At 57.8% G+C, this 22,826-nt stretch overlaps 7 protein-coding genes across 7 annotated transcripts; 4 read left to right on the forward strand and 3 right to left on the reverse strand.

Moving 5' to 3' along the window:
• Positions 1 to 3,155: 3,155 nt before the first annotated feature.
• KVR01_010121 (exportin CRM1) lies at positions 3,156 to 8,172 on the reverse strand. Its single transcript, XM_044781582.1, has 7 exons — positions 7,767 to 8,172; positions 7,669 to 7,698; positions 7,530 to 7,602; positions 7,400 to 7,471; positions 5,865 to 7,343; positions 4,545 to 5,814; positions 3,156 to 4,493 (listed from the first exon to the last, which is right to left on the reverse strand). The coding sequence occupies exons 1-7, from the start codon at positions 7,830 to 7,832 to the stop codon at positions 4,250 to 4,252; spliced, it is 3,234 nt and encodes a 1,077-aa protein (XP_044641369.1). The 5' UTR covers positions 7,833 to 8,172; the 3' UTR covers positions 3,156 to 4,249.
• A 111-nt stretch (positions 8,173 to 8,283) lies between these two features.
• Positions 8,284 to 10,653, reverse strand: KVR01_009965 (alanine--glyoxylate transaminase). The gene is made up of 3 exons (XM_044784900.1): positions 10,049 to 10,653; positions 9,152 to 9,777; positions 8,284 to 9,091 (listed from the first exon to the last, which is right to left on the reverse strand). The coding sequence occupies exons 1-3, from the start codon at positions 10,357 to 10,359 to the stop codon at positions 8,646 to 8,648; spliced, it is 1,383 nt and encodes a 460-aa protein (XP_044641213.1). The 5' UTR covers positions 10,360 to 10,653; the 3' UTR covers positions 8,284 to 8,645.
• A 667-nt stretch (positions 10,654 to 11,320) lies between these two features.
• Positions 11,321 to 12,147, forward strand: KVR01_009947 (retromer subunit VPS29; the record flags this gene model as incomplete). The annotated part of the gene is made up of 3 exons (XM_044793951.1): positions 11,321 to 11,389; positions 11,481 to 11,900; positions 12,025 to 12,147. 3 exons carry the CDS (start codon positions 11,321 to 11,323, stop codon positions 12,145 to 12,147), a joined length of 612 nt encoding a protein of 203 aa, XP_044641195.1.
• Positions 12,148 to 12,519: 372 nt separating this feature from the next.
• On the reverse strand, positions 12,520 to 14,755 carry KVR01_009645 (uncharacterized protein; the record flags this gene model as incomplete). The annotated part of the gene is made up of 3 exons (XM_044787539.1): positions 12,520 to 14,122; positions 14,180 to 14,636; positions 14,707 to 14,755. 3 exons carry the CDS (start codon positions 14,753 to 14,755, stop codon positions 12,520 to 12,522), a joined length of 2,109 nt encoding a protein of 702 aa, XP_044640893.1.
• A 279-nt stretch (positions 14,756 to 15,034) lies between these two features.
• KVR01_009740 (uncharacterized protein) lies at positions 15,035 to 16,400 on the forward strand. The gene is made up of 3 exons (XM_044783631.1): positions 15,035 to 15,404; positions 15,473 to 15,532; positions 15,607 to 16,400. Exons 1-3 carry the CDS (start codon positions 15,185 to 15,187, stop codon positions 15,735 to 15,737), a joined length of 411 nt encoding a protein of 136 aa, XP_044640988.1. The 5' UTR covers positions 15,035 to 15,184; the 3' UTR covers positions 15,738 to 16,400.
• Positions 16,401 to 17,010: 610 nt separating this feature from the next.
• KVR01_009989 (uncharacterized protein) lies at positions 17,011 to 19,351 on the forward strand (the record flags this gene model as incomplete). The annotated part of the gene is made up of 2 exons (XM_044789013.1): positions 17,011 to 17,416; positions 17,484 to 19,351. 2 exons carry the CDS (start codon positions 17,011 to 17,013, stop codon positions 19,349 to 19,351), a joined length of 2,274 nt encoding a protein of 757 aa, XP_044641237.1.
• A 591-nt stretch (positions 19,352 to 19,942) lies between these two features.
• Positions 19,943 to 22,723, forward strand: KVR01_010108 (uncharacterized protein; the record flags this gene model as incomplete). Its single annotated transcript, XM_044783635.1, has 3 exons — positions 19,943 to 21,241; positions 21,309 to 22,049; positions 22,178 to 22,723. The coding sequence occupies 3 exons, from the start codon at positions 19,943 to 19,945 to the stop codon at positions 22,721 to 22,723; spliced, it is 2,586 nt and encodes an 861-aa protein (XP_044641356.1).
• Positions 22,724 to 22,826: the final 103 nt, after the last annotated feature.

A 22,826-nucleotide genomic window follows, 5' to 3' on the forward strand; every position in this document is an offset into this window, starting at 1 on the left:
GGACCTGCAGCCCTCCAACGAGCCGCAGATTCGGCTATTCTTTCTGTGCCTACGGTCTTCGGCTGCCGTCGGACACACTCGAGCTAGTTGCCGGCATGCTGAGGCCAGGGACGAGGGCGAAATTTACCCTGTTGGCCTTGCGGTGCTTGGGTGCGTATGTGCGTGGGCGCGATTTACTCCGCCGCCCGATCGCTCCCCCTTGCGAGCCGTTGCCAACCCGCAGGCCCTTTATTACTTAGACCAGGCTGCACGATGATGTGGCTCTTACTGTTCGTAAATGTGGTCTTGAGCGTCTCCTGTTGGTTACTACATGACAGGTCGATGCTCGACGCCTTATTATCATGCATGGTCAGCCAAGCAGCCAGGACAGGTCTCACCCCAGGCGGCTCGCCCACGGGGAAGTGGGGAGGCAGACGAGACAACTGAGATGTTGACAGCTGCTGCCGTCTGACGGTGGCATCTTCAAACATCATGCTGTGTGACCCATCTCCGCCGGGTGTGGCGGGGGTTGCGAAACGCACACTACAGTAGTCCCCTTGGGACGGGGGCAATGTTGGTGGTGGTCCCATATACCGACAGGCCAGCTGGTCAGCCAGCTGGAGTGTTCCTCCTCCCTGGGCTGGTGCAATCAAGTTGATGTCAGGCGAGATGGCGAGGAGTGACGCTGTCCGCCTGCACTCTAGCTGCCTTGGCCAGGCGGACCATGGGCCACCCGACGGCTTTCCCTTTTCAGCGAGACCTGCATCTTGGAACCACTGGGTACGCTATCCCCCGTGTAACATATCTCGGTGAGGCTGTGAGGATGCGATTTCCCCTCTCGCCAGAAGGTGACAGATCAGATCAACTGTCACGAAAAGCTGGCTGGCAGGCTGGGTGGCGGACCCTGCGCCGGCGTGCTCGCGTTGCGTCGAGGGGTGCACGCAGCCGCCTCCCGGTCAGATGACCACGAGAGTCTCGGGAGTGTCACTTTTCTGATTCAACAATTGGTCTTCCCTGCCGTAGCGGGCGCCGGTCATGTGGCCGCGAACTGTGTTCGAATCTCCGGCAGCAGTCCTGCGAAACAAAATCGCTGCAACCTAAATCCCCAGGCGAGATACAGGCACGCACAGGGCTTCTCTCGTCGTTCCACCACATTAGCCTCCCCTTCCCCTCCACCTTGCACAAGCACACAAGACTTGCCTCTCGCAGCAAAGACCACGACAATAGCACCAGCACCAGGAGACCAAGCCTAACCCCCCGGCAGTCTCCGGGCAACGAAAAGAACCCGCAAGGGGAGAGCCGCACACCTGGCTTCGGCCGGACCACCATCATATTATCGACGCACCTCCTCGTGGTAACATTGGTCCTCGCCAACTCACGCCTCCTGTGCGTGAAAAAGCCGACCCGATGTTCTTTCTAGGATGATTGGGGCACTCTAAAAGCAAGTGCCTGGTGTCCAAAATGAAAGAGATGCCGTCAATATTCGACTGCAGCCCGAACTTCAGACGGCCGCCCCGGGGGTTGCAACGGTAATTGTTGCTGTTGACATGGTTACTATTGAGCCTGATCAAAAACTGCTCCTCGTCAGGGCTCCCAAGATTGACAGATGCTGGTGTCATCGACTCCTGCTTCCTATCCTAAGGGCAATACTCACGTCCAACATTCACGCCCCTGGAATTCGCCGCTATAGAATGATCCTCCGCATGTAACGGCCGATTTTCAGGTGGCGAAAATCAACAAGCGCATGGGGATGTGTCGTACGCATGAAGTGGCTGGTGCCGCTTGTGGGACGTATGATGATGAGGTATTATTCTGATGCAGTGCATCAATGGAAAGGGGCTCGAGGCTAAAAGAGCCCAGGCTTGTTGCGCTACGTTCCTCTTAATTCACTCAGAGCCAACGTAGCTAGGTAGGTACTCGAGGGAAGGTCTCCTGCCACATTGGTGTCAAATTTCTTTTTTCATCATGATGACAATTCTGTAATTCATGGCAGTTGGACCAGGGATCGCTGGGACATCGGAGAAATTAAGTCATGGGCGAAGTCGCCTCGGACTGCAAACCCAGGTACACCAGATGGGGGTGAAGGCGCGCCGTGAATGACAGAACACGTACTCACACTGCCTTGAGCGCCAGATTTGACCGACACACTATTTTCTTTAAGAAGTTGAAGTAGGGTCAGTCCGCAGCTGAGCCGATCGTCACATTCAAAACGCCCATGGCGCCTTGCCATCGCCCAGTCGTCGCAGTCCTTGATACCGTGGCGTTAGGGACGTTGGGGATCTCCATGTGTCTGTACGGGACCAGGGACTTGCGTCGTACCTGGGGCCATCACCTTCATTTGCATGGATTAAAGCAGCAGAGTATCATTGAGGGCCGTTACTTGTTGGTATGATGGCTCTTGGGGATATCATCTTACGTAGATGGTCGTCCGTTCGTGTCGGGAAACTAGGCATGTCGACCGTTCTCATCAGTCACCTAGAAATCACTATAGGCGTCAATGGCCAAACGGTCCTCCGCTATTTACATACATATGTGCGGTGAGCGATGGTTCTGATGTAAACTCCATGGCCGAAGCCACGCCCTGCGTAGTTCTTCCGTGGTGAGTTGTGGACACTGGGCGTAATCCGGATCAGTTGATCATATCGCATCCAGGTCAGCATCTACCGCGCCGTCGACAACGTCGGACTCGGCGCTGACTGATTTGAAGTTGTCGGTCGTAGTATTGGGCCGAGAAAGCAGCGTGATATGACACTTCTGGACGCGGTTGTAAATGTGTCAGTCAGTGTCGTGTGAAAGGAGTATGTAAGTATCAAGTTTTGGCATAACTGTTTCACTGTGCTTCCATGAATTCATTGTGAATGCTGTTATACAACTTTTGTGGAGCTTTCGGCACAGCACCGCCCGCAGCCCTGACCATGGCGGCAGAACTATGATGATGCCTCATTAATGCTGGCAATATCATCGTGGCCCGTTGGCCGTGATACCCAAGACTGGAGACAGCTGAGCACCACTTTCGCATCTTTGAAAGCAGCGCAGCTATCACCAGCACTGCCCAACCTGCTCTCGGCCCCGAAATCCCTACTTTAGTGTATTGAGGCTCCCAGCGAGCGATACATATCCAACACGGAGAAGTAAGCCGCCCACCAGCCCCAGTCAGGCCAGATCACCGGGCCATCCCTCGGAACTCCACGCCGACACTCCTCTTGCTCAATGGGCTCTGTTCCAAGTTGGCTGTTACAAGCAAGTCAGGTGATGCTCCGAATCCGTTCGAACAAATAGAGTGTCCTTCTCGCGCCCTCGCTTCTAACGGCTGCCCCGAGATTCACCTGTCTCACAGCTGGTGATGATGCTAAAGCCTGCCAACCCATCGTCGTTGTTTCTTGTTCTTTTGGGAACTATCCTGTGGGGGCTTGTCTGGCTTGGTCCGCTGCGGCCTAGGCCCGGGGGGATGGGGGCTGGTCGCGGCAGCCAGAACGGTGCGATGAGTTGTGGTGATGCTGGTAAGTGGCCACCCGACAAGCAAGAAGCCATGTGAAGAGAACGGCAGGCAGTGTGGCTACTGTCGCGGTCAGATGGGCAAAGGCTAGAAGTGTTCTTTACCTTCGATGACCCGACAGCCCGGGATGGGCGATGCAATCCACACCATAGTGGCTAGCAGTGGCAGAAAACACGGGTTGGTCGCCTCTGGCGATACACACTCCTGATGGGCGGGCGTCTGGTAACTGTCTACTCTGAATTAGCTAGCTGAGCCGAATAAACCCATGATCCATCGACCAGGAGCCCTCAGTGTCTGACACGGCGGCCGTCAACGGACAAGCTGAACCGACTCCTCCCGGCCAACCACATTTCATCCACAATTTCCTGCCCAGGAGGAGGCTCCACCTGCTTGTTCTCTTGCTCAAGGTTGTTGTTCTCCCCCATCTGTTGTTTCTAGGCAAGTCAGCCGAGAAGGCTGTGTCTTCTCAATGATCTCTTTGCTGCCCCCGATCCTTACCAGCCTCCTGCCGGTTCTTCCTCTATGTGGTATCATACAAAATGAGATAGGGAATGTGTGTTCTCGGATGTGTCCGCTGTCGCGGATCACTCTCATCCCATTTTCTCCGCCCTCATCCCTCACCCCAGCTTGCCGCGCCATCTCAGTGTCTTCCCGCAGTCACAGGCCGTATACATCCCAGCCATCAAAAACACCTGATGGATGCTCTGGACCATTGTGCTCTTCGGAGCCTCCGACGTTCAGCGGTGCGAATTCGTTGCGGAACTCCTGACGGAGTCACAGCTCGTCGTCGTCATTTTCCAGCTCCGACGGCTTCATGAGACCGCCAACCTTCGACCTCCGGTCGAGGTCTGCCTGCTGCTTGGCAGCATCCTCTTTCTCCTTCTCCACCTGGTACAACTCGGCATTGTCCCCGGCGTACTCCTTCATAGAAATCAGGAAGTCACGCAGGTGAAGACGGAACTTGTCGTACTGTGTGTTGAGCGCGAACAGCCCCTCCACAAAGGCAGTGATTTGTGGCCTGAACAATGTTAGCGCATGTCATGGCAGACTTGTGGTAGGAGGCACTTACGGCTGTAGGTTGCTGAACGCGTTCGCCAACAAGGTTGCCACGAAGTTCCCAAGGAACTCGCGGTTCGAGGTACCCGCCTGGGCCATATCGGGCTGATAGATGGGGCCTTGGATCTTTGAAGCAGTTCCATCAGCTGGTTGCACAAAATAGAACATGCGCATGAGGAGCATGGACTGTGTTTTGAACCCGGCCTTGTGATCCTGGTCCGTGACTACGAAGAAGACGTCCTGCAGGATCGGTGTGAAGAACTGGTTGAAGAAAGCGTTGGACGTCTGCACGTCTGTCTTCTCAGCGATGTTGTTGATCAGCTCGAGGCACATGTTAAGGCCTGCCGCCTCGACATCGCGGTTGTCATGCTTGCTAGCCCACATGCACGAGTCGATAACAAACTTGAACTGTCGGTTATCCAACTTGAGCAGCGCCGGGAAGCAGTTCAGGTTGATTGCCCTCAGAAGGTTGAAGAACTCAACACGATGCTCTGGGAACTCGGAGAAATCCTTGTTGATCATGTCCAGAGTGCATTCAAACACGTTCTCCATGATTGTCGGTACCTGATCCTCCATAAGAGAGGACAACTTCGAGATGACGGCAGTCATGGCCCTCAGAACCTCCGCGTCGCGGGCACCAGGCACATTGCGGTTGTAATCGACTAGGACGCAGTCGAGCAGAGGTGGAACCATCTGGGTTCGCACGGCGGCGTGGTCTTCGGCCTTGTCCACGTACGTCTCGATCAACTTCAGGATCTCCTTCTTGATCGTCCGCAAGCCCCTGACCTTGGGCATCTTGGTGGCAATCTCTCCTTCCTTTGCGACGGCTTCAGAGATCAGCTGACTGGTTGCCCGGTACATCTGCAGCATGTCGTGGTAGATGCGCCCAATCTGGGGGAAGAAGTACGACCCGACCGAGGAACAAGCTGAAACATTCGTCTTCATGATGTTCCCAATGATCTTGATTGTTTCGGCGTCTTGGAGGATCGCCGGGTTAACCGTCGCCTGCTTGATGATCTCGTCCCAAGCGGCGTTAGGGTGCTGCATAAGCTCCGCCAGGAGTCGCTCCTGCTGGTTACGGTTGCCCTGGGCCGCCACCATGTAGCCGCAGGCCTCGTAGAAGGTGTGGACTTGCTGAGGGGTGAGGTCGCCCGTGATCTTTGGTAGATTTCTCACGATCTCCTCAATAAAGGGTTCATGCTCACTAGGCTGTAGGGCGACGAAGTGACGCTTGCAAGACTTTGCAATCTTGATGAACGTATCGCACGCCATATCCTGAACACCTATAATGATTGTCAGCTATGAATCGCTCCAGTGTGGGGAGGTAACACACCTTCATGGGACTCGTGCATGAACTCGAACAACTTGTTCACGACCGTCTTAAGGAATTTCCAATGAGCCTTCAAAAAGCGGGGATATTGGCCGACGATGTACATGATGTTGGATGCGACCACGGCCTTGTTGTCCTTGCCGCGCTTCATTTCGGTGAGCCCAAGCAGGTCTTTGATCACGGTGACCAGGAAGCGCTTTTCTGTCTCTTCGTTCATGGCCAAGGAGATCGATCCGATGGCCCAGCACAGGACGTTGCAGTTGTGCCAGGACCATTCCGAGCCGTCCACCTGCTTTGCGAGCTTGTCTGTCATGATCTGCTCCGTATCAACGACGTCCAGGTGGGTCAGGTAGACAAGACACTCGCGGATGGTCTTGTACAGCTGCACTGTGTCGCTCTCCTTCACGAATTCTCGCACTATTTCGCCCTCATCGTTCTCGACAATCAAGACCTCCTCAGGGCGCACCATCTTCTCGATCATGACGACTCGAAGGTTGGACAAAACCTCTTGGTATTTGTGCTTCCGCAAGGGGTAGTTGTTCAGAAGCGCCGGGTTAGGGGCACCGCCTGACATAGCCCCCATGGCAACCAGTGGGTTATCGCCAATGGGGAGGGACTGCATTTCCTCGTATAGCTCTTGGACCAATTTGAGCCAGTAGTCCAGGCAAATCTTGAAGATCTCCCGGTCATCGATCTGGGAGATACGGATGAGATAGTAGTGAGCGTGAGAGAGATAATCGCGATTTGGCAGATTCTCAATCAGGTTCAAGTGCATGGAGAAGAAATTGGTCAGGAAAAGAGCCAAGTTCTGCACGAATTGTTGATCTCGGGAGTTGCTTTGTGGGTATGTGGTCTTGAGGTCCATCTGGATGGGTATAATGGTCGATATAGTGGTTAGGACCTCGGTAAACATCTTCACGAGCTGCTCGTCATAGTTGTTGCCCGCCGGGCCGCCGGTCTGCAGGCCACCGATCTCCGTCAAGCACTGGAGCGTGATGTTGCGGAACTCTGGCACCTCCAGGAAACGTGTCCGGAGCAGAGAGATCAATGGCGTCTCAAAGATGTAGCCGAGAGGGATCCAGTTGCAGAAACGAAGCAGTGTCTCCAGAGTCGCCAGGACCAGGCTTGACTGGGTTGCCGTGTTAAGGATTTCCTGACAAAGCTGGAAGATTTGGGAGAATTCGTTGCACATGGTCGTCTTCAGACTTCGGGTCTTGGTGGAAGTCATCTGCTCGGCGGAGTAGTCAAAGACCTCCTCGGAAAGAAGTCGAAGGATGATCATGTTGTTCTCGCAGACCGATAGGCTCGAATGACAGGCTTGGATGATCTCGTTGATGAAGGTCGGCCAGTTGTGAGGCCACTCCTGCTTCAGTACAGAGATGAGGACGAGATTGAGCTTGTTGAGCAGGGTTCGTTGGGATCGCAAGGACTCCTCGGTGCTGGAGCACTGCAGGATGAAGGAGACGATGAAGTTGCGGATGCCTGCACCACGGTCAGCGGGCCAGAGAACCAAGGTCTGTCTGCTCGGTGTGGCATACCTTGGCACTGCTCCCTCGGGAGGACCCTCCACCTCGTCGAGATGACATTGTCGAGAACCTGCAACGCCAGGTCTTTGCGACCTGTCAGTCCACATGCAGCATGTTTGGTTTTTGCTCTCGATGTACGTACACTTCGTCTGTGGATATGTGGCCTTGGACAGGATGTCGTCCACCATGAGCCATGCGTCAGGATCCTCCTTGAACTATATCCGCGTCGTGTGTGGTCAGTGAGTGTCGATTTCGGGATGCGGCGCGGCGGGGTGGCTTACCTGGTTCAGAGCGGCCTGGGCGGCTTTTTGCTGTGGAGGGGGGGCTTGGTCAGCGAATCCGCCGTTGGCGGGGGTGTAAAGGCGGCAGAAGGGCGTACCTGTTCACCTCGTCCCTCGTAAAAGCTACGGACGAGCACGTCGAGCTCCTCGATAGATATCGCCATGGCGACGGCTGGGCGGCTAGGCAGTGAGAGGTTGAGGGTGTGCACAGTCGGGTCGAGGCGGCGGAATTTGTCGGGGAGGGGGGGGGGCAGGAGGAGAAGCGGTACAAGCACAAGAGATGCTCGCAGAGAAGGGGAAGGACGTCTTTGCCCTGGGGTATGGCTGTTGTCTGGTGTGGTGGGAAGGAGGTTGCGAGACCGCAAAAGAATGTCGGCTGAGGAGAGGCAGGTCAAGTCGAGAGAGGTGGTAAGCCTTGAGCTTTTGGACGGGAGACAAGAGGCTGCAGCCAGGCCACACCCAGCCAGCCAGCCAGCCCACTCGCGCCCGCTCGCGCTACCCCGCCCGGAATTTTGCAGGGGCCTGGTACAGCTACTATGTAACCGCACGTCACTGGCAGCCTGACAGCTCGCGTCTCTCTCGCATCAGCACTCTACAAGCGCGTCGCTTCACATCCTCAAGCTCTGCTGGAGATTCTCGAACATAACTGGTTGGGAGGCTGGCCAAACGCTGAGCAGTAGTTGGTTTTGTGGCAGCCTGTCGGTTATCATGCGGGGTGCCTCTCAGGCCAAACGGATCTGGTGGTCTTCAACACTTGCAGGGGCGGTAGTGAGTACCGCGGGAGATGTTTACTAATGAATGGAAGAACACCGAAGACTCTCCCGGGACTCTCCCAGAAGCGCCAGCCGTTGCGCACCGGACCTTTTTGACATCAAGACATCTACTGTTTCTATTCAAACGAGGACCCTGTTTTTACTTTGTTTCGCAAGCCTCCGAGTTTTTGTCTACCAGTTGCTCATCTCCGCCCTGCCTCTCTCTCATGCCTTTTGATATCCACACTCGCTCAGACCATCCTCCAACGCCTTGAGCGCACGGTCGATATCGCCTCGCTTTTCGTCCGTCACAGAAACACCCATGTGCCCGAAACGGATGTACTTTGGTGCAATCTCCTTGTGGATGCCTCCAGCAAACACGACATTTCTCTTGGCCAGCGCAGGTAGTATCTCTGCAGCCTTGACGCTGTCTGGCAGGTAAATGGCCGTCATACAGTGGGATCGGTCCTCAGGCTTGGCCGCGACCTGCTTCAGACCAAGCGCCTCGACGGCCTTCTTGATCCTGTCGGAGACCTCGGCGTGCTTTTCAAAGCGCGCCGACAGAGGTCCGGCAGACAGGATCTGCTTGAGTGCCGTGTTGAGGGCGTGGATCAACTGTGGGGAGGGAGTGGCGAAATAAGAGGGCTTCTTAGCCTCATAATTCCTCATAACTGTAAGAGAGTCAGCCCCTGCTCCACCATCTCGCGACTCCGAAGTAAGGGTAAACGTACTGGGGGTCCAGTTCTTCATGGACGCAAAATAGGCGCCAATCGGCGCCTTGCGCTCCTCAAACACCTTGATAGCCCGCCCGCTGAACATGGAAATGGACAATCCGGCAGGACAGCCGATTGCCTTTTGGCTGGCAGTGACAACTCCGTCGAGTTTCCACTTGTCAAAGTCAATCTCCTCGCCGGCGACGGAGCAGACACCGTCGACGATCAGCAAGGTCTCGGGGGAAACCCTGTGCACCAGCTCCGAAAGCTCGGGCAGCGTGCTCAGCACGCCGGTGGAGGTGTCGACATGGGTGACGGAGATGACCTTGTACTTCTTGGCCTTGAGCGCTGCCTCTATCTCAGGCAACTGGGGCCTTGAACCGACGGCAGGCTTCAGTTGGTCGACATTGGCACCGTACACCTTGAAGCAGTCGGCAAAGCTGTCGCCAAAGTAGCCTGTGGTCAGGACCAGCACGTTCTCGCCGGGCTCGACCAGGTTGGCGGCGACCAGGTCCCAGCCCAGCGTTCCGGAGCCCGAGATGACAAAGGGCTGGGAGGAAGGGTCCGTTGTCTGGAAGAGCTTCCGCAGCATCGACAAGGTATCACCAAACGTAGAGACAAAGCCGGGACCGACGTGGCTCTCGCTGCGGGACGGAATTGGTCAACACTCTGCCTCTCGTGTATAACTTGCACGGCCGGTGTGCAGCAGCGGGAGACGGGGCACACCAAAGTCCCGAACAGCGAGAATGGGCACATGCACGTAGGCCAACAGGTCCGGCAATGCAGACCCCGCTGCCATGCCAGGCGTCAGAGGGCCCCTCCCGTGGCAGGGCGCGGGTGGCGCTGCAGGACTTTGGTGTAGCATCTCCTGATGCCGCGCCGTGACAAAGCACGATTGGGTACATATCGTCTCACCTGTAGTGACTCATAGACTGCAACACAGCATCGTCAAACTCGATGGGCCCCGGGATGAGCAGGGTCGAGTGCTCTGGCTGGGAAGACATGGCGGCGGAGTTGTGTGCTGGTGCTGGTGCTGGTGCTGCAGTAGAATTCGAGAGGCTGCGTGGTCCTTGCACTCTTGCTTGAGCAGGTGACGGTGGTGACGAGGGGGGCGAAGACGGTGCTTTTGAAGAAAGCAGGTGGTTCGCCGTGAGGGAGAGGCGTCGGCTGGCGGAGCTGCCGCGGGGTATCATGGCTATGAGCGATAGGGGCCGAGACCGGTACATCTGGGTGGTTTGGAGAGTCTGCTGCCGGTACCCCAATCGGTGGTCGGTCCGCCTTGCGCAACGGGACAAACAGCAGGTGAGTGAACGAGCGGAAACTACTCTTTGGTGGAGCTCCAGCCGTGTCTTGTTCTCGTCTTGTTCTCGTCTTGTCCTGTGCTGTCTGTCCTATGTTGTCCTGGCCTGCCCTGCACGTCCGTGTTTTCGAGCAGGCGGATCGTGTTATGCAGGCGGGGACACGAAGCGATTTCAACAGCTTTTGACTAATAATAATAATAATTTTAACTAGGGCACTCGGTTTGTTTACGGAGTTGCCCTGCACCCTCTGTGCCCGAGCCGCAGCACACTCCGACAAATGACCTTGGTCTGATTGTTCGGCTGCCAAGTCCGGGTTTCCTCCGTCAGGTCGGGCAGCCTTCCGAGGTACCAGTGTACCTGCGCATCCTGCTGCTGCAAATGCGGGCAGGCAGTCCCGGTGGGAACCACCTTGGAAGTTGGGAAGCTACCCAGCTACCCCAGCAGTGGGGCGGGAGGGACAGGGGTCCTACGCCTGGAGTGCCTGGAGTGCCTGGAGTAACGCCAGGCAGGCAGTCAGCGCATCTGCTGTACATGATGATGCACCCTACGACAGTTTGAGAGCTGCCAGACAACCACACAACCGACGTCACTAATCGCGCCACGCCGCGGCCCCGGACCCAGACCCAGCAACTGGAGACTAACAAACGGCAACCAAGCATGCACAGCGTGTCCTGAAAGCCAAGCCCCTACCGCGGACACGGTCTTCAAGCCTGGGTATTACATTGTAAACTCGCGTGCCCACGATCCTCGGCGCAACGGCGCTTGGCCTGCCCACTGCTGAAGCTCGACGCTCTTGGTCGAGTCGCTCTGGACGCAGTACGGGCCATTGAGACACGACCTCTCGTCTCGATACCTTCTTACTTCTACAACAGTACGGAGTGGCACAATGGCCTTCCTCATCTTAGTGATAGGGGACCTCCACATCCCCGATCGAGCCCTCGACATCCCTCCAAAGGTACCTTGCCAACGGCGTGCGCGCGCACACAGACACTCTGCTCTTGTCCTTCGGAAGCGAGCGGAACAGGGCGCTAACAAATGCCGTATAGTTCAAAAAGCTCCTTGCCCCGGGCAAGATCTCCCAGTCCATCTGCCTCGGAAACCTGACCGACAAGCCGACGTACGAGTACCTCCGCTCCATCTCGCCGGACCTCAAGATCGTCAAGGGCCGCTTCGACGTCGAGGCCACCTCTCTGCCCCTGACTCAGGTCGTTGCCCACGGTGGCCTTCGCATCGGCTTCCTTGAGGGCTTCACCCTCGTCTCCAGCGAGCCCGACCTGCTCCTGGCCGAGGCCAACAAGCTCGACGTCGACGTACTCTGCTGGGGCGGCACCCACAAGTTTGAGTGTTTCGAGTATATGGACAAGTTCTTCGTGAACCCTGGCTCCGCCACCGGCGCCTTCTCCACCGGCTGGGGCACGGGCGAGGGCGAGGAGGAGGAGGTTGTGCCGAGTTTCTGCCTGATGGACGTAGGTTACGCATCTCACTACTCTATTGTTTGAGACCTACTGCCAGTCGCCGGCAGCACGTGGTCTCATCACGGGCAGCAAGCTCAGATCTGTGGTTTTGCCGAGCTGACTTGATGCGATCTAGGTCCAAGGAATATCACTGACACTGTATGTGTACCAACTGAGAAAGGATGAGAATGGTGCAGAGAATGTTGCGGTGGAGAAGGTCACGTATACAAAGCCAGTGGAACCGACGGGAGCATCATAGGGGCATTCACGGCCTGTGCGGCAGCTACAAGCCGTTATGATGGACAGGCCGCCCCAGTGGAGAAGATGAAGCGCCATCGAAAACCATTAGGACACGGTCCATTGGTTGTGTAGTCTTGACAAATCTGCATGGGAAGACGTGGGAGCAGACAGACAAGCGGGAGCGTAGTTTCTTCGAGTGCCACATTAGATACTCATAATGCCTCATTCCAAAACTCGGCATGGGGTGTGCTTCCTTTCAGCGTGTAAGAAGAATTCACGCTCGTCCTGATTCTATCAACCCGCCCCAGAAGACCGCTCAACGCCACTTGGAACCAACCACGTACGCCATGCTTGCAATTTTGCCGTCAATATCGTCCGAGAATTCATTACATTACAGCATCATGCTTCTACGCCTCGACGCCTTGTCCTGGAGTAGCGACGTCGAAATGTCCCTCGCTGGTTCCAGGCAAGCGTCGTACGAAGAGTCCTCGTCCTGTTCATCATCAAGCATTGATGGCTTTTTAGGAGCAGCCATCGACGCCCGTTTTCGAGAAGGCTTCCTGTTGTCTGCCCCTGACGCCGATTGATCGTCGGCGCCTATGTTCTTGGCCACTGTTGACCGCCTTGTCCCCTTGCTGCCTCTGCCCTTCTGAAAGGTCTCTTTGGGCTGTTCGATCATGGTGGATTCGTCTCGAAATTCGTATGGATCGATTACGTGGTCGGCGCCGCATTCTTCGTCTTGGTCGTCTTCTGCCTTGACAAGACTTTCGAACAGTTGGCTCTGCCTAGACGATGGCCGTCTTCTTCGCTCGGTCGTGACCTGACCTCCCTGTGCCGCTGGCGGTGCTTCTTTCATCGAGTCCTTCTGCGACAACGGGCTCATGACTGGAGGCCGGCGGGCTGCCTCATTCTCCATGGCTGCTTCGGCTGCCGGGAGCTGGGTCGTCGACGCTGAATGCGTGGTTTGGATATCGGCCGCGGGTTTCAAAGCCGACACCGAAGTGACGTGGTTAACTGAGCTGGTGCGCTTGTATTTGCCCTCTCCGGACACTGCGTCCAACATCTCTTTTGTCGGTCGGCGCATCTTATCCCTGAGATTTGGTTCTGCATAGCTAACAGACGCTCTCACCCTCCTGCTGGGCCGTGAAGTCTCTCCGTGAGAGCTAATGTCTGCTGGCGGAGGCGTATCTCTGGGCTTCTCGCTTGTGGATTTGGTTTCCGGGGTGTCTGGGAATACGAGACCAGGGTCTGCTGACGGGGTCTCTGGCTCTACTGGCTGTTTCGCCGCCGATGGCCCCGGTGGTGGCAGTGATGGCAGCTTGATTGGAACAACCCTCTTCTTCTTCAACGGCGCAGCCTTCAGTGCGACCTCCCTAGTTTGGTCCGACATGGCCTTCATCAGATCTCCCGTTGTCGCAGATTTGGGAAGCTTCTTCGGTGAAGTCATGCCGTCGTTCCTGCTCTTGTCTGCAAGAGGCTGCCTGGGTCGTTTCTTGGTAGGATCTGTAGTCTCGGGCTTCTTCTCGTCAGGCCTGCTTGACAAGTCCTTTGCACCGCTGCGATCCTTCAAATCCCTCACGATCAGTGGCTTTTCGATGACGTGCTTGCTGCCGGACTTTTCCGCGGTTGGGAAGGCCCTAGATACTTGACTTTCGTCGTTCTCATCGCCGAATTTTCTCTTGGAGCCTGCTTTAACGGAAGGATGAATTGATGGGTGGGCTGCCTTGATTGGCCTCGGGTCATCTCGCGGTGGGCTTGCTTCCAAGGTCACGCTGGGCTGCTTCGTCGGTTCCATGTCTGGTCTCGAAGGGGAGCTGGACGGGAGGAGTGCTTGAATCTTGAGTTTGGGACTAGGCTGTGAGGTGCCAGTCGACCTGCTAGGGCTGTCGACTTTGACTGGTTCCTCGACGAAGCGCGAAGTAGGAGGTGGCCCGAGGTCTGGCGAATCTTTCGAATTCTCGGCCTCGGTGCAGATTGCCAGTATTTCATTGTGGCTAAGAGGATGTCAGCATGTTTGCGCTCTAATAATTTCAAATCCTGATCCATCATACTTCATTGTCCGGCGTGGATACGTAGTGTTTTCCTGGATGGGCGGCAGCCTCCCCTCATGCAGAGCAGCCATGTCGGCGCTGCTCCTCGAATCTCGTGGCCGCTGCTTCGCTGCAGGGCTGCGGTCCATGCTTGTCCGCTTTCTTGCTACCGTTGTGCCCCCGGGAGAAGAGCGCGCGTGTCTCTTGGCTGCGCGCTCCACCCCCAGCCCCCCGAGCATTGCGCTCCACTCCTCGAGCTGAGCCTCCATCCTAGCTTTGATCTCAAGGGCATGGTCTGCGATTCGCTGTGCTTCCCGGCACTCCTCGAGGTCGCGTTCGAGCTCCAGTATGCGTCCATTCAGGGTAAGGTTGTCCGAGAGGAGACGGCCGCATTCGCTCTCGAGCGACCGGATGCGCAATGATTGCGCCGAATTGACTCGCGCGATATCTCGATTCTGCCGCAGGAACTTCTTCCTCACTGCCGCAAAGCGATCCCCGGTCAGTATGTGGGCATGCGCGGGTGAGCTTGGAAGCCAGCGGGCACTTACGCGTTTCTATGCTATCTGTTGACATTGGTACTTCGTTCAGTCTTGCCATCTCGCATAGCTGCACCCAGGGCGGAGTGCTGGATGGCGGGATAAATGTGGCAAATAGGTGGAAACGACAAGATTAAAGCGAGTGGATAGGAATGTTCTGTTCTACTTTTGGAGGGAGGTGTAAGAGGGTGGTTGGACTGGGTCCAGGAAGTAAAGTGCTTGTCGCTTGTTACTATTGGGGGGCTGGCTTTTCTGCACCAAAATGGGCCTGTTGGTTGGCCGAGCAACTGGATTTGGATGGACCCTCCCACCCCCACTACCCGACCACTGCTACCAGACATGCCATCATCGCGTCGAAAACCAGGGTCAGGGTCACAGTGTTCACGCGTGCCTTTCCCGGGGACAATCGCATCTATTGATACCTACCTGACGGCCGTCTTGTCAACTGCCAACACCATACAGAAACATCCACTGCTTTCAAAACGCCGTCATGTCTTTTCCAGGCAGGTCAATCCAGCCGCACATCCGGCAGCCGTCGATGGCAGGCCCAGCGTCGTCGGCTGGACAGTCTCCTGCGCTGGTGGCACGGGTCAATGAGAAGAAAGCCGAGCTCGAGAATCTCCGGGAACTGCGCGACCTGAGTGCTGCAGTCGCGTCACAGATGGAGGCTCTGGAGCAGAAGCTGGCCACGCTGTCTGATGGCACTGAGGGTATGGCTGGCCCATGATTGTGACGACGAAATCAAAAAGACAGTCAAAGGTCTGACTGACATCAACAGCGATCGCTCTTGTAATGGGCAACTGGCACAACGTCCTGCGCGCCATCAATATGGCCTCCTGTAAGTCGTCCTCCTGCAAACCTAAAAACTGCAGCACATGCGGCAAGACTCAGCTAACCATCACGGTCTTACAGCCAGACTGCCGAAGCCGCAGAATGATGCAGAAGCAGCAGCAGCTCTGCCGCAAACCTTGGTTCGCATCCCGACGGAGCATGCACCAGCACTGCAGGCCCAGGCCGAGGCTGCTGAGGAACCAAACGAGTGAAGTCAGACGCTCGGATTGAGGGTTTTAAGGGTCTCGTTTTGACCCGTGCAGAACCTCTGAAGTCTGGTTAGTGTGTAATAGTTCGTCGGGCTGGCTGGATGGTTTCCGAGTCCCCAAACTCGATCTGTTTCAGCCCTCGCGAACGCACTAAACAGCAAGTCAGGTTCGTTGCTAGACAATCCTGGAGGAAACGCCCCTCCACGCAAGTGCCTCGATCTCTTCCCTGCTGGTGGCAACAGACAATGCCATTCAAATCGAAGCTAGCACTTGCCGTGCCTGGGCGCGTCCGACGTGTGGGTGATGGGTGACGGGGGATGGGAGATGGGAAGAGCACTTTACTGTTGTAGTCGGCGGTGCAGCTGCGGGGGGCATACCGTGTTCGATGTGCTTGCCCTGCCCTCCGATGTACTAATGATTAGTATGCATAACTAATAAGTGGTGGGTTCCCCAGGACGCCAGGCAGTCATTATCTGAACCTGGACCCGTACCTGCAGGCTACATATCACTCGGTTCTGAAGTCCAATCGCGGGGATGCACCATTGCCTGGCCTGAGACCTAAATTAAAGCGGAGAGAGGTTGTTTATGTATCCAAATCCGCCCGCCCCATAGATACGATACCCCATAGGACGGATCAGGCATTTCTGCCGTTATGAAGGATTTGCCGCCAAGTTCCTGTCATTCCAACAAGGATGGATATGCACTTGTAATACTGTCTAATAAGTTGTAAGTGTGCCGACACATGCAGACAGCTCGTAGGCTTGTCAGACCTGGCCATGGAAGGTCACACACACACACGCCAACGGCAACCAATGCAAGAGCGGCTGGCCTCACGCGTCGCCATCGCTACTGCACACTTGTAGTGGCTCTGTTTACTTGGACCGCGCGTGCGTCGACCTGTTGCCAAGCCCCTCTGGCCGAGGCTTCATCCACGATTACCATGTAAACTTTGCATCTCAGCCTTTTTGGGAACAGCATCCATCATCAAGAATGCACTTTTGAACCAGCCTTGTGCGTTGCCCCGACTAACCCAATCATAATTCGCAAACTGGCCCTTGTCGTCGGCACGGCCACGTTTCCATCCCAACCCTCCCGCCTTGTGGTGTTTTGTTCATGCACCGAGATTACGCTGCTCTAGCTCGACCCTTGTCTGTGCTTGCGGCACGACTCTGTCTCGTTTCTGGGGCTTTCCAAATAGGGCCGACCCCTGTCTCGTTTGTCTCGCCTGTCTCGCCCAGAGATCCATCCGACCCTCCGCCGACGGCGATTTATTAGAATGGCCCTCATGGCTGTCTCGCCCGCCGGTGGCACAGACCTCAACCTCTCTCCATCCTCAATCGCTGCCACCCGCAACTGTGCTCCGAGCCCCGCCCACGCCGCTCTCACCACATCAAAGTCAAGCACACTCAACAAGGCAGCGCGCAGTGCTACTGTTCATTGGGACCGCGGCGTCTTTGACCCCTCCGTCAAGTCGGACACCGACCCAGAAGCGCAAGAAAATAAAGCATCGCCCAGCACCTCCACCCAAGACTTGGAGTGGACCCTCGGCTCCCAGGATCCTCGTACTAAGCCTAGTGACAAAAAGTCTCGCGGCCATCGGCAACGTCCTCAACTCGCAGCAGAGACGTTTACTGCCCCCGACGTACCCGCTGAGTCTATTGACAGCCTCTCGGCTCACAACGGTTGGTTATACCGCCCTGGTCGTTTCAAAAAGCCCCGAATGATTCGCTGACCCACGATGAAACTTAGAATCCTTTGGTGAACACGACTTAGTCAAGGCAGCCAGAGGCCAGGATCCCCAGGAGAACATCTTCGAGAAGCACAAGAAGAAGCACTTTCAATGGGTTCTGTCCCTGCCGGCTTCAGTCTGTTCAAATCCTGACCAACCTCTCCAGCCATTGGATGACCAACTGAATATCGCTGCCTCTTGCATTACCGATCAGAGCGACAGGCGGTATTTTGGTTGTAACCTGCTTACTTGGACCAAGGCAGCTGGACGTAAGGGACATTTCCCTGGCGATCCTGACGACGAATACCTGCTCCTGGCCACACCAATTGAGCTGGCCCCGGAACACACTCATACTACCGATCTTGAAACTACCTCACACCGATTCCGTGTTCTTGGACAGGAAGACGCCGACTTTGTCATGGCTACTCAGATGATCAACAGCCCTGCCAGTGCCGCAAACAGCGCAACGCAGAGTGCGAAGTGGTCCACCGTCGTAGACGCATCGGAGGACAGCGACAACACTCTCACGATTGAGCCACCCCGGCGCCTCATGACGGCTCCTATGAGCACTATAGAGGACTCCTTGGAGGAGATTGACCAGCTTGAGGACGAGTTCGAAGCCGTGACGGCAGCCACACGCGTGGCCCAGATCTCGAACGCTGGAGAGGACAGGCCCAGGGACCGGGCTGCGAAACACTCACCTTACTCTAACCCTGCATCCAAGGTTACTACACCAAATGGCAAGGCTGCTTCGAAGACGGCCAGCGCTGTACGAGGCGAGCCAAACGCGTCGTCGCCCTGTAGCCCGGCGCGCAAGTCTTCGCCCCCAAAGACTGAACCGGAGGCTGAGAGAAAGACAAGCCTTGGGACTGCCACCAAACGAGTTGCTCGGCCAGCCAGTCTTGCCCCGCCAAAGCCCTTGCAACGGGCCAGCAAGGCGCCGACTGTCCCCACGTTTGAGCTGCCCGGCGAAAGGGTCGCAAGGGAGCTCAAGGAGAAGAAGGCAGCCAGGCTTTCCATGCAGCTTGACTCGCCCAAAGTTCCAGACGTCAAGACCACGTCTCAGCGGCTACCTTCTTTCCGGTCCAGCAAGCCGCCCACGGTCCCCGAGTTTGAGCTTCCCGGTGAAAGAGTCGCCAGGGAGCTCAAGGAGAAGAAGGCAGCGCGGCTGTCGATGCAGCTCGGCCCGCAAAAGCTTGCAGAGTCCAGCCCCCCGCCGCAGCGAGTCCGCTCCGTGAGATCTAGCAAGCCGCCGACGGTCCCTAATTTCGAACTGCCGGGTGAATCGGTCTCGCGGATGAAAAAAGAGCGGCTTGCGGCGAAGCTCAAGGCCGAAGAGGAAGAGGTGCAAAGACGACGCCAATTCAAGGCCCGACCACCACCTAGCAGTGTCGGTGGCTCTGCGACCGTACGCTCGACTTTTACCAGCCGTCAGCGTGAGTCGCAGGGCGGAGCGGCGGACCAGCAGAGCACGGTGTCTCCGTCGGGCGCATCGCCCAAGTATGGGACGACCAAACGCCATTCTGTCGCAATGACACCTACGGCGGGCCGGACCGTTAGCAATGCATCTGCGTCCACCGTGCAGACCAACCGCGGGCGCACCTCCAGCGTCGGGTCATCGCACTTCAGCGCTCGCGCAACGTCGTCGTCCAACGCTAGTATCGTGTCGGCGAGCAAGCGCAGCCAGGTGTCCAGCGAGGAGATCCAGGAGCAGAAGGCGCGCGGCAGGGAGATCTACACGCGTGACAACTCGTACGGCCAAGACAAGGAGCGGGAGAAGCGAGAGCGTCAGCAGGCGATCCAGCTGGCGCGGCAGAAATATGCGGAGCAGAGTCGCATGCTCGCCACGAGCAGGCGGCTGAAGCAGCAGCAGACGTCAACTGCCTAGGAAGGCGAGCCTGAAGCGGCGCCTGTGACGGCGGCAGATGACGAGCCCCCTCAGGTGCCAGTGCACAGGGAGCTGCATGGCGTTGCGGTGGGGAGCTGCGTGGCATGAGTGGCCTGACGAGCTGATGATCTGATGAGGTGGCGTTTGTCTGTTTGTTTGTTTGTTTGGTTGGCTGACTGACAGTCTGTCTTTGCTACACCGTCCGGTGGTATATCACCTGGGGCGCGGAGTATTTGGGTTTTTGTTGTTCTGCACATTTCGTACCAGGCGTTGAATGGGTGCTGAGCCACACTCTGGCAGAGCGGAGCAACTGGTGCTCGCAACCAGCCCGACGAGGCTGTGAGACCCGGGCCAGGGCAATCATCTGGCTGTCATGGGTGAGCTGCCAGGTGCTGCGAGCATTGTATATACATACGTATGTGTCCTTTTTGGCAGGACGCGGAGAAGACGACACGAGCATAAGGATAACGGCGAGCATGGCTGTGTGTATAGGCGCAGATGATGGCGTGCTGTAGGATAGATAGATCAACTTTGGAGCCTATCATGAGAAGTAGCAGGGCAGCGCATGCGTGAGATGTGGTATGTGGTGAGATGGTAGTAGTAAGAAAGGAGGAACCATGTGCCCGTATTACATACACATGCATGTACTTGCAACCCGACCGGGGAGGGGGGGAAGGCAATAAAGGACCGAGTCGCGTGCCCGGCCGTCCTTTTGTTTTTGTTTTGTCCTGGCCTCATATCGTGCAGCACTCCAGCACCACCACCAGCATCAGCAGGGCCCGGATCACCATGGCGCCGAGCCCCGTCGTCGAGCCCTCGTGGCATGGGAAATTTGGGTTTGGGTTTGGTCATGGGTATGGGGAGAAAGCGCAGGGCGACGGCGGGGAGGCAGTAATCCATGCCAAGCTTCGGCAGCTATTTCTAGCGATGCAGCACATGCACATGCACATGCATATACCAGCCCTGGCCCTCGCCCTCGCCCTCGCCCTCGTCGTCTCTGGCCTCTGTGCGCTCGGCCTCGTAGCATGCATCCGGCGACAACGCACCTCGCCCTCATCCACCGGTACCTGGACGCTGTCGAAGAACAGCCCCCAAAGTAGTAGTGGCAAAGGAAACCCGGCCGGCCCGGACTGCCTCGGCACAACCACCGTCACAGTCCCAGCAGCCAAATTAGAGTCAGATCTAGAAATGGCCAGGCAGGACAGGGAAAAGGACAAGAAGGAAGAGGAGGGCCGGAACCCGCTCCGGCCCCGGCCCCGCACGCCGACGCCGCACACGGGCCCGTCGGCCACCGTCCACCTCGCCCAGGGCCATTACACGGGCGTGGTCCTGCCGCCCAGCTCCGGCGTGCCGCGTGCCGTCGAGGCGTGGCGCGGCATCCCCTTCGCGCAGACCACCGCCGGTGAGAACCGCTTCCGGCCCCCCGTCCCGCTGGACCTGTCCGCCTCGTCCGCCGCCACGCCCTTCGACGCCAGCACCTTTGGCCCCGTGTGCCCCGGCCCGGCCGCCCGCATCCCGGGCATGGTCGCCGGCGAGGACTGCCTCAACCTCAACGTCTACCGGCCCGCGTCGGCGCACGAGCATGGCGGGCCCAGGATGCCTGTCGTCGTCTACGTCCACGGCGGCGCCTTCAACGGCGGCCTGGGCACCGAGCGCGACATGAGCAGCTTCGTGGGCTGGTCCCGGACGCCCATCGTCGGCGTCAACTTCAACTACCGCGTCGGCGCCCTGGGCTTCCCGAGCTCGACGGTTGCGGAGCGCGAGGGCGCCCTGAACCTGGGGCTGAGGGACCAGAGGCTGCTGTTTGAGTGGGTCAGGCAGAACATCGGCCAGTTTGGCGGTGATGAGTCGCGTGTCACCCTCATGGGGATGAGTGCCGGGGCGCACTCGGTGAGTCCTGTCCTGTTGTGCTCTCTCTGGTAGTAGCCCATCCATCGATGTGCTGATTATGCGTCAGATCGGCTACCATCTGCAGTCGTATACCGACGCCGACGACGCCCCCTTCCACGGCGCCATCATGGAGTCGGGCGGTGCCACCGCGCGCGCCACACTCGCCTCGTCTCACCCACGGACCGAGCAGCAGTTCGGCGAGTTCCTCCTCGCAGCGGGCATCGAGCCCAGCCAGACGCGTGCCGACCACGTCTTCCCCATCCTGCGCTCGCTGCCGCTCGAGACGATCCTCTACGCGTCGAGCACCGTCTTCTCGCGCTACCAAGACCCCATCCGGTGGCCCTTCCAGCCCGTCATCGAGTCCCTCCCGTCGCACGACGGCAGGGGCGGCGGCGATGGCGGCGATGGCGACAATGGCGACGTGATCGTGGACCTGCCCATCAACCGCTTCCGCCGCGGGAGGCACCTCAGGATCCCCGTGCTGGCCGGCTTCAACACCAACGAGGGCACCGTCTTTGCCTCGCCCGCCGTCGATGAGGGCGACGACCTCCTCGCCAAGTTCGCCGCCATGATCCCCGGCCTCAGCGCCGCCGACTTTGCCGCCCTCGCCAGCCTCTACCCGGACCCCGTCACGGACCCCTCGAGCCCGTATGCCATTGTGCCGCCCGGCTTCGGCCGCCAGTGGGCGCGCTACGAGGCCGCCTACTCTCACTATGCGTATATATGCCCCGTCCTGCAGACTGGCCACTTCCACAGTGAGCATCATGACAGCAGCAGCGGGTGCAGTGACGACTATCCCGTGTGGATTGTGAGTAGCAGCAGCCCTTCCACTCACCCTCACCCGGTTCTATCATCACCTCGCATCGCCGCCTGGATCTGGAGCACAGGGCGAGCGAGGATCGAGGCAAGAGAGACTGACTGACCCGATGAAAACAGTACCACTTCGCGGCCCTGTCCCGCCCAGACTTTGGCGGCAAGGCCAACCACGTCGACGAGGCCGCCCTGGTCGCGCACGACATGGCCGCCATCGGCAACTTCCCCGGCCTGGTCCGGACCGCGGACGCCATGCACGGCGCGTGGACCCGCTTCATCGCCACGGGGGACCCGAACCCCGCGCACATCGACGCAGAGGGCACCACCCCTTCACCCCCATCCCACCACTCGTCCTCGACCTCGTCCTCGACCCCGTTCTGGCCGCGCTTCAGCAGCCCCTTTATAGGTGATACCGCCCGGGCCCCCGCCCGGCTGCGGCGCAAGCGGCGTCACGAAGGCGGGGAGGACTCTGGGCGCATCATGATGTTTGGCCTGGGCAACGACGAGCGGATGGGCGATGCCGGCAGGGGCACGCCCGGTGTGCCCGCGACTGTGGTCAGGATGACCGAGGGCGAGGTCGAGAAGTGTCGGTTCTGGTGGGAGCGGGTCGAGCTGAGCGAGGGCATGGGCCGCAGGCTGGGGAGGGCTGCTGAGAGGTCGAGGCTGTAGTGTTTGGATGTGCCCCCCCCCCCTCTCTCTCTTTTCCTGATTAGTAGTTGCCACCTCTCAGAGGGCAGGCAATTTGCTATCCTCGGGGACTTTCTTGGCCAGT

Source organism: Diaporthe batatas (assembly GCF_019321695.1).
Source record: "Diaporthe batatas strain CRI 302-4 chromosome Unknown Contig00012, whole genome shotgun sequence".
Lineage (NCBI taxonomy): Eukaryota > Fungi > Ascomycota > Sordariomycetes > Diaporthales > Diaporthaceae > Diaporthe > Diaporthe batatas.

Excerpts from the sequence above, each read along its gene's own strand:
- KVR01_009965 (XM_044784900.1), bottom strand. The coding sequence starts at position 10,359 with ATGTACCGGTCTCGGCCCCTATCGCTCATAGCCATGATACCCCGCGGC. Across the intron at positions 9,778-10,048 it reads CAGTCTATGAGTCACTACAG|CGAGAGCCACGTCGGTCCCG; the intron begins GTGAGACGATAT and ends TCCGTCCCGCAG. Across the intron at positions 9,092-9,151 it reads CATGAAGAACTGGACCCCCA|TTATGAGGAATTATGAGGCT; the intron begins GTACGTTTACCC and ends ACTCTCTTACAG.
- KVR01_009740 (XM_044783631.1), top strand. The coding sequence starts at position 15,185 with ATGTCTTTTCCAGGCAGGTCAATCCAGCCGCACATCCGGCAGCCGTCG. Across the intron at positions 15,405-15,472 it reads GCTGTCTGATGGCACTGAGG|CGATCGCTCTTGTAATGGGC; the intron begins GTATGGCTGGCC and ends TGACATCAACAG. Across the intron at positions 15,533-15,606 it reads CGCCATCAATATGGCCTCCT|CCAGACTGCCGAAGCCGCAG; the intron begins GTAAGTCGTCCT and ends ACGGTCTTACAG.
- KVR01_010121 (XM_044781582.1), bottom strand. The coding sequence starts at position 7,832 with ATGGCGATATCTATCGAGGAGCTCGACGTGCTCGTCCGTAGCTTTTAC. Across the intron at positions 7,603-7,668 it reads CCCAGGCCGCTCTGAACCAG|TTCAAGGAGGATCCTGACGC; the intron begins GTAAGCCACCCC and ends ACGCGGATATAG. Across the intron at positions 4,494-4,544 it reads GCGTTCAGCAACCTACAGCC|GCCACAAATCACTGCCTTTG; the intron begins GTAAGTGCCTCC and ends AACATTGTTCAG.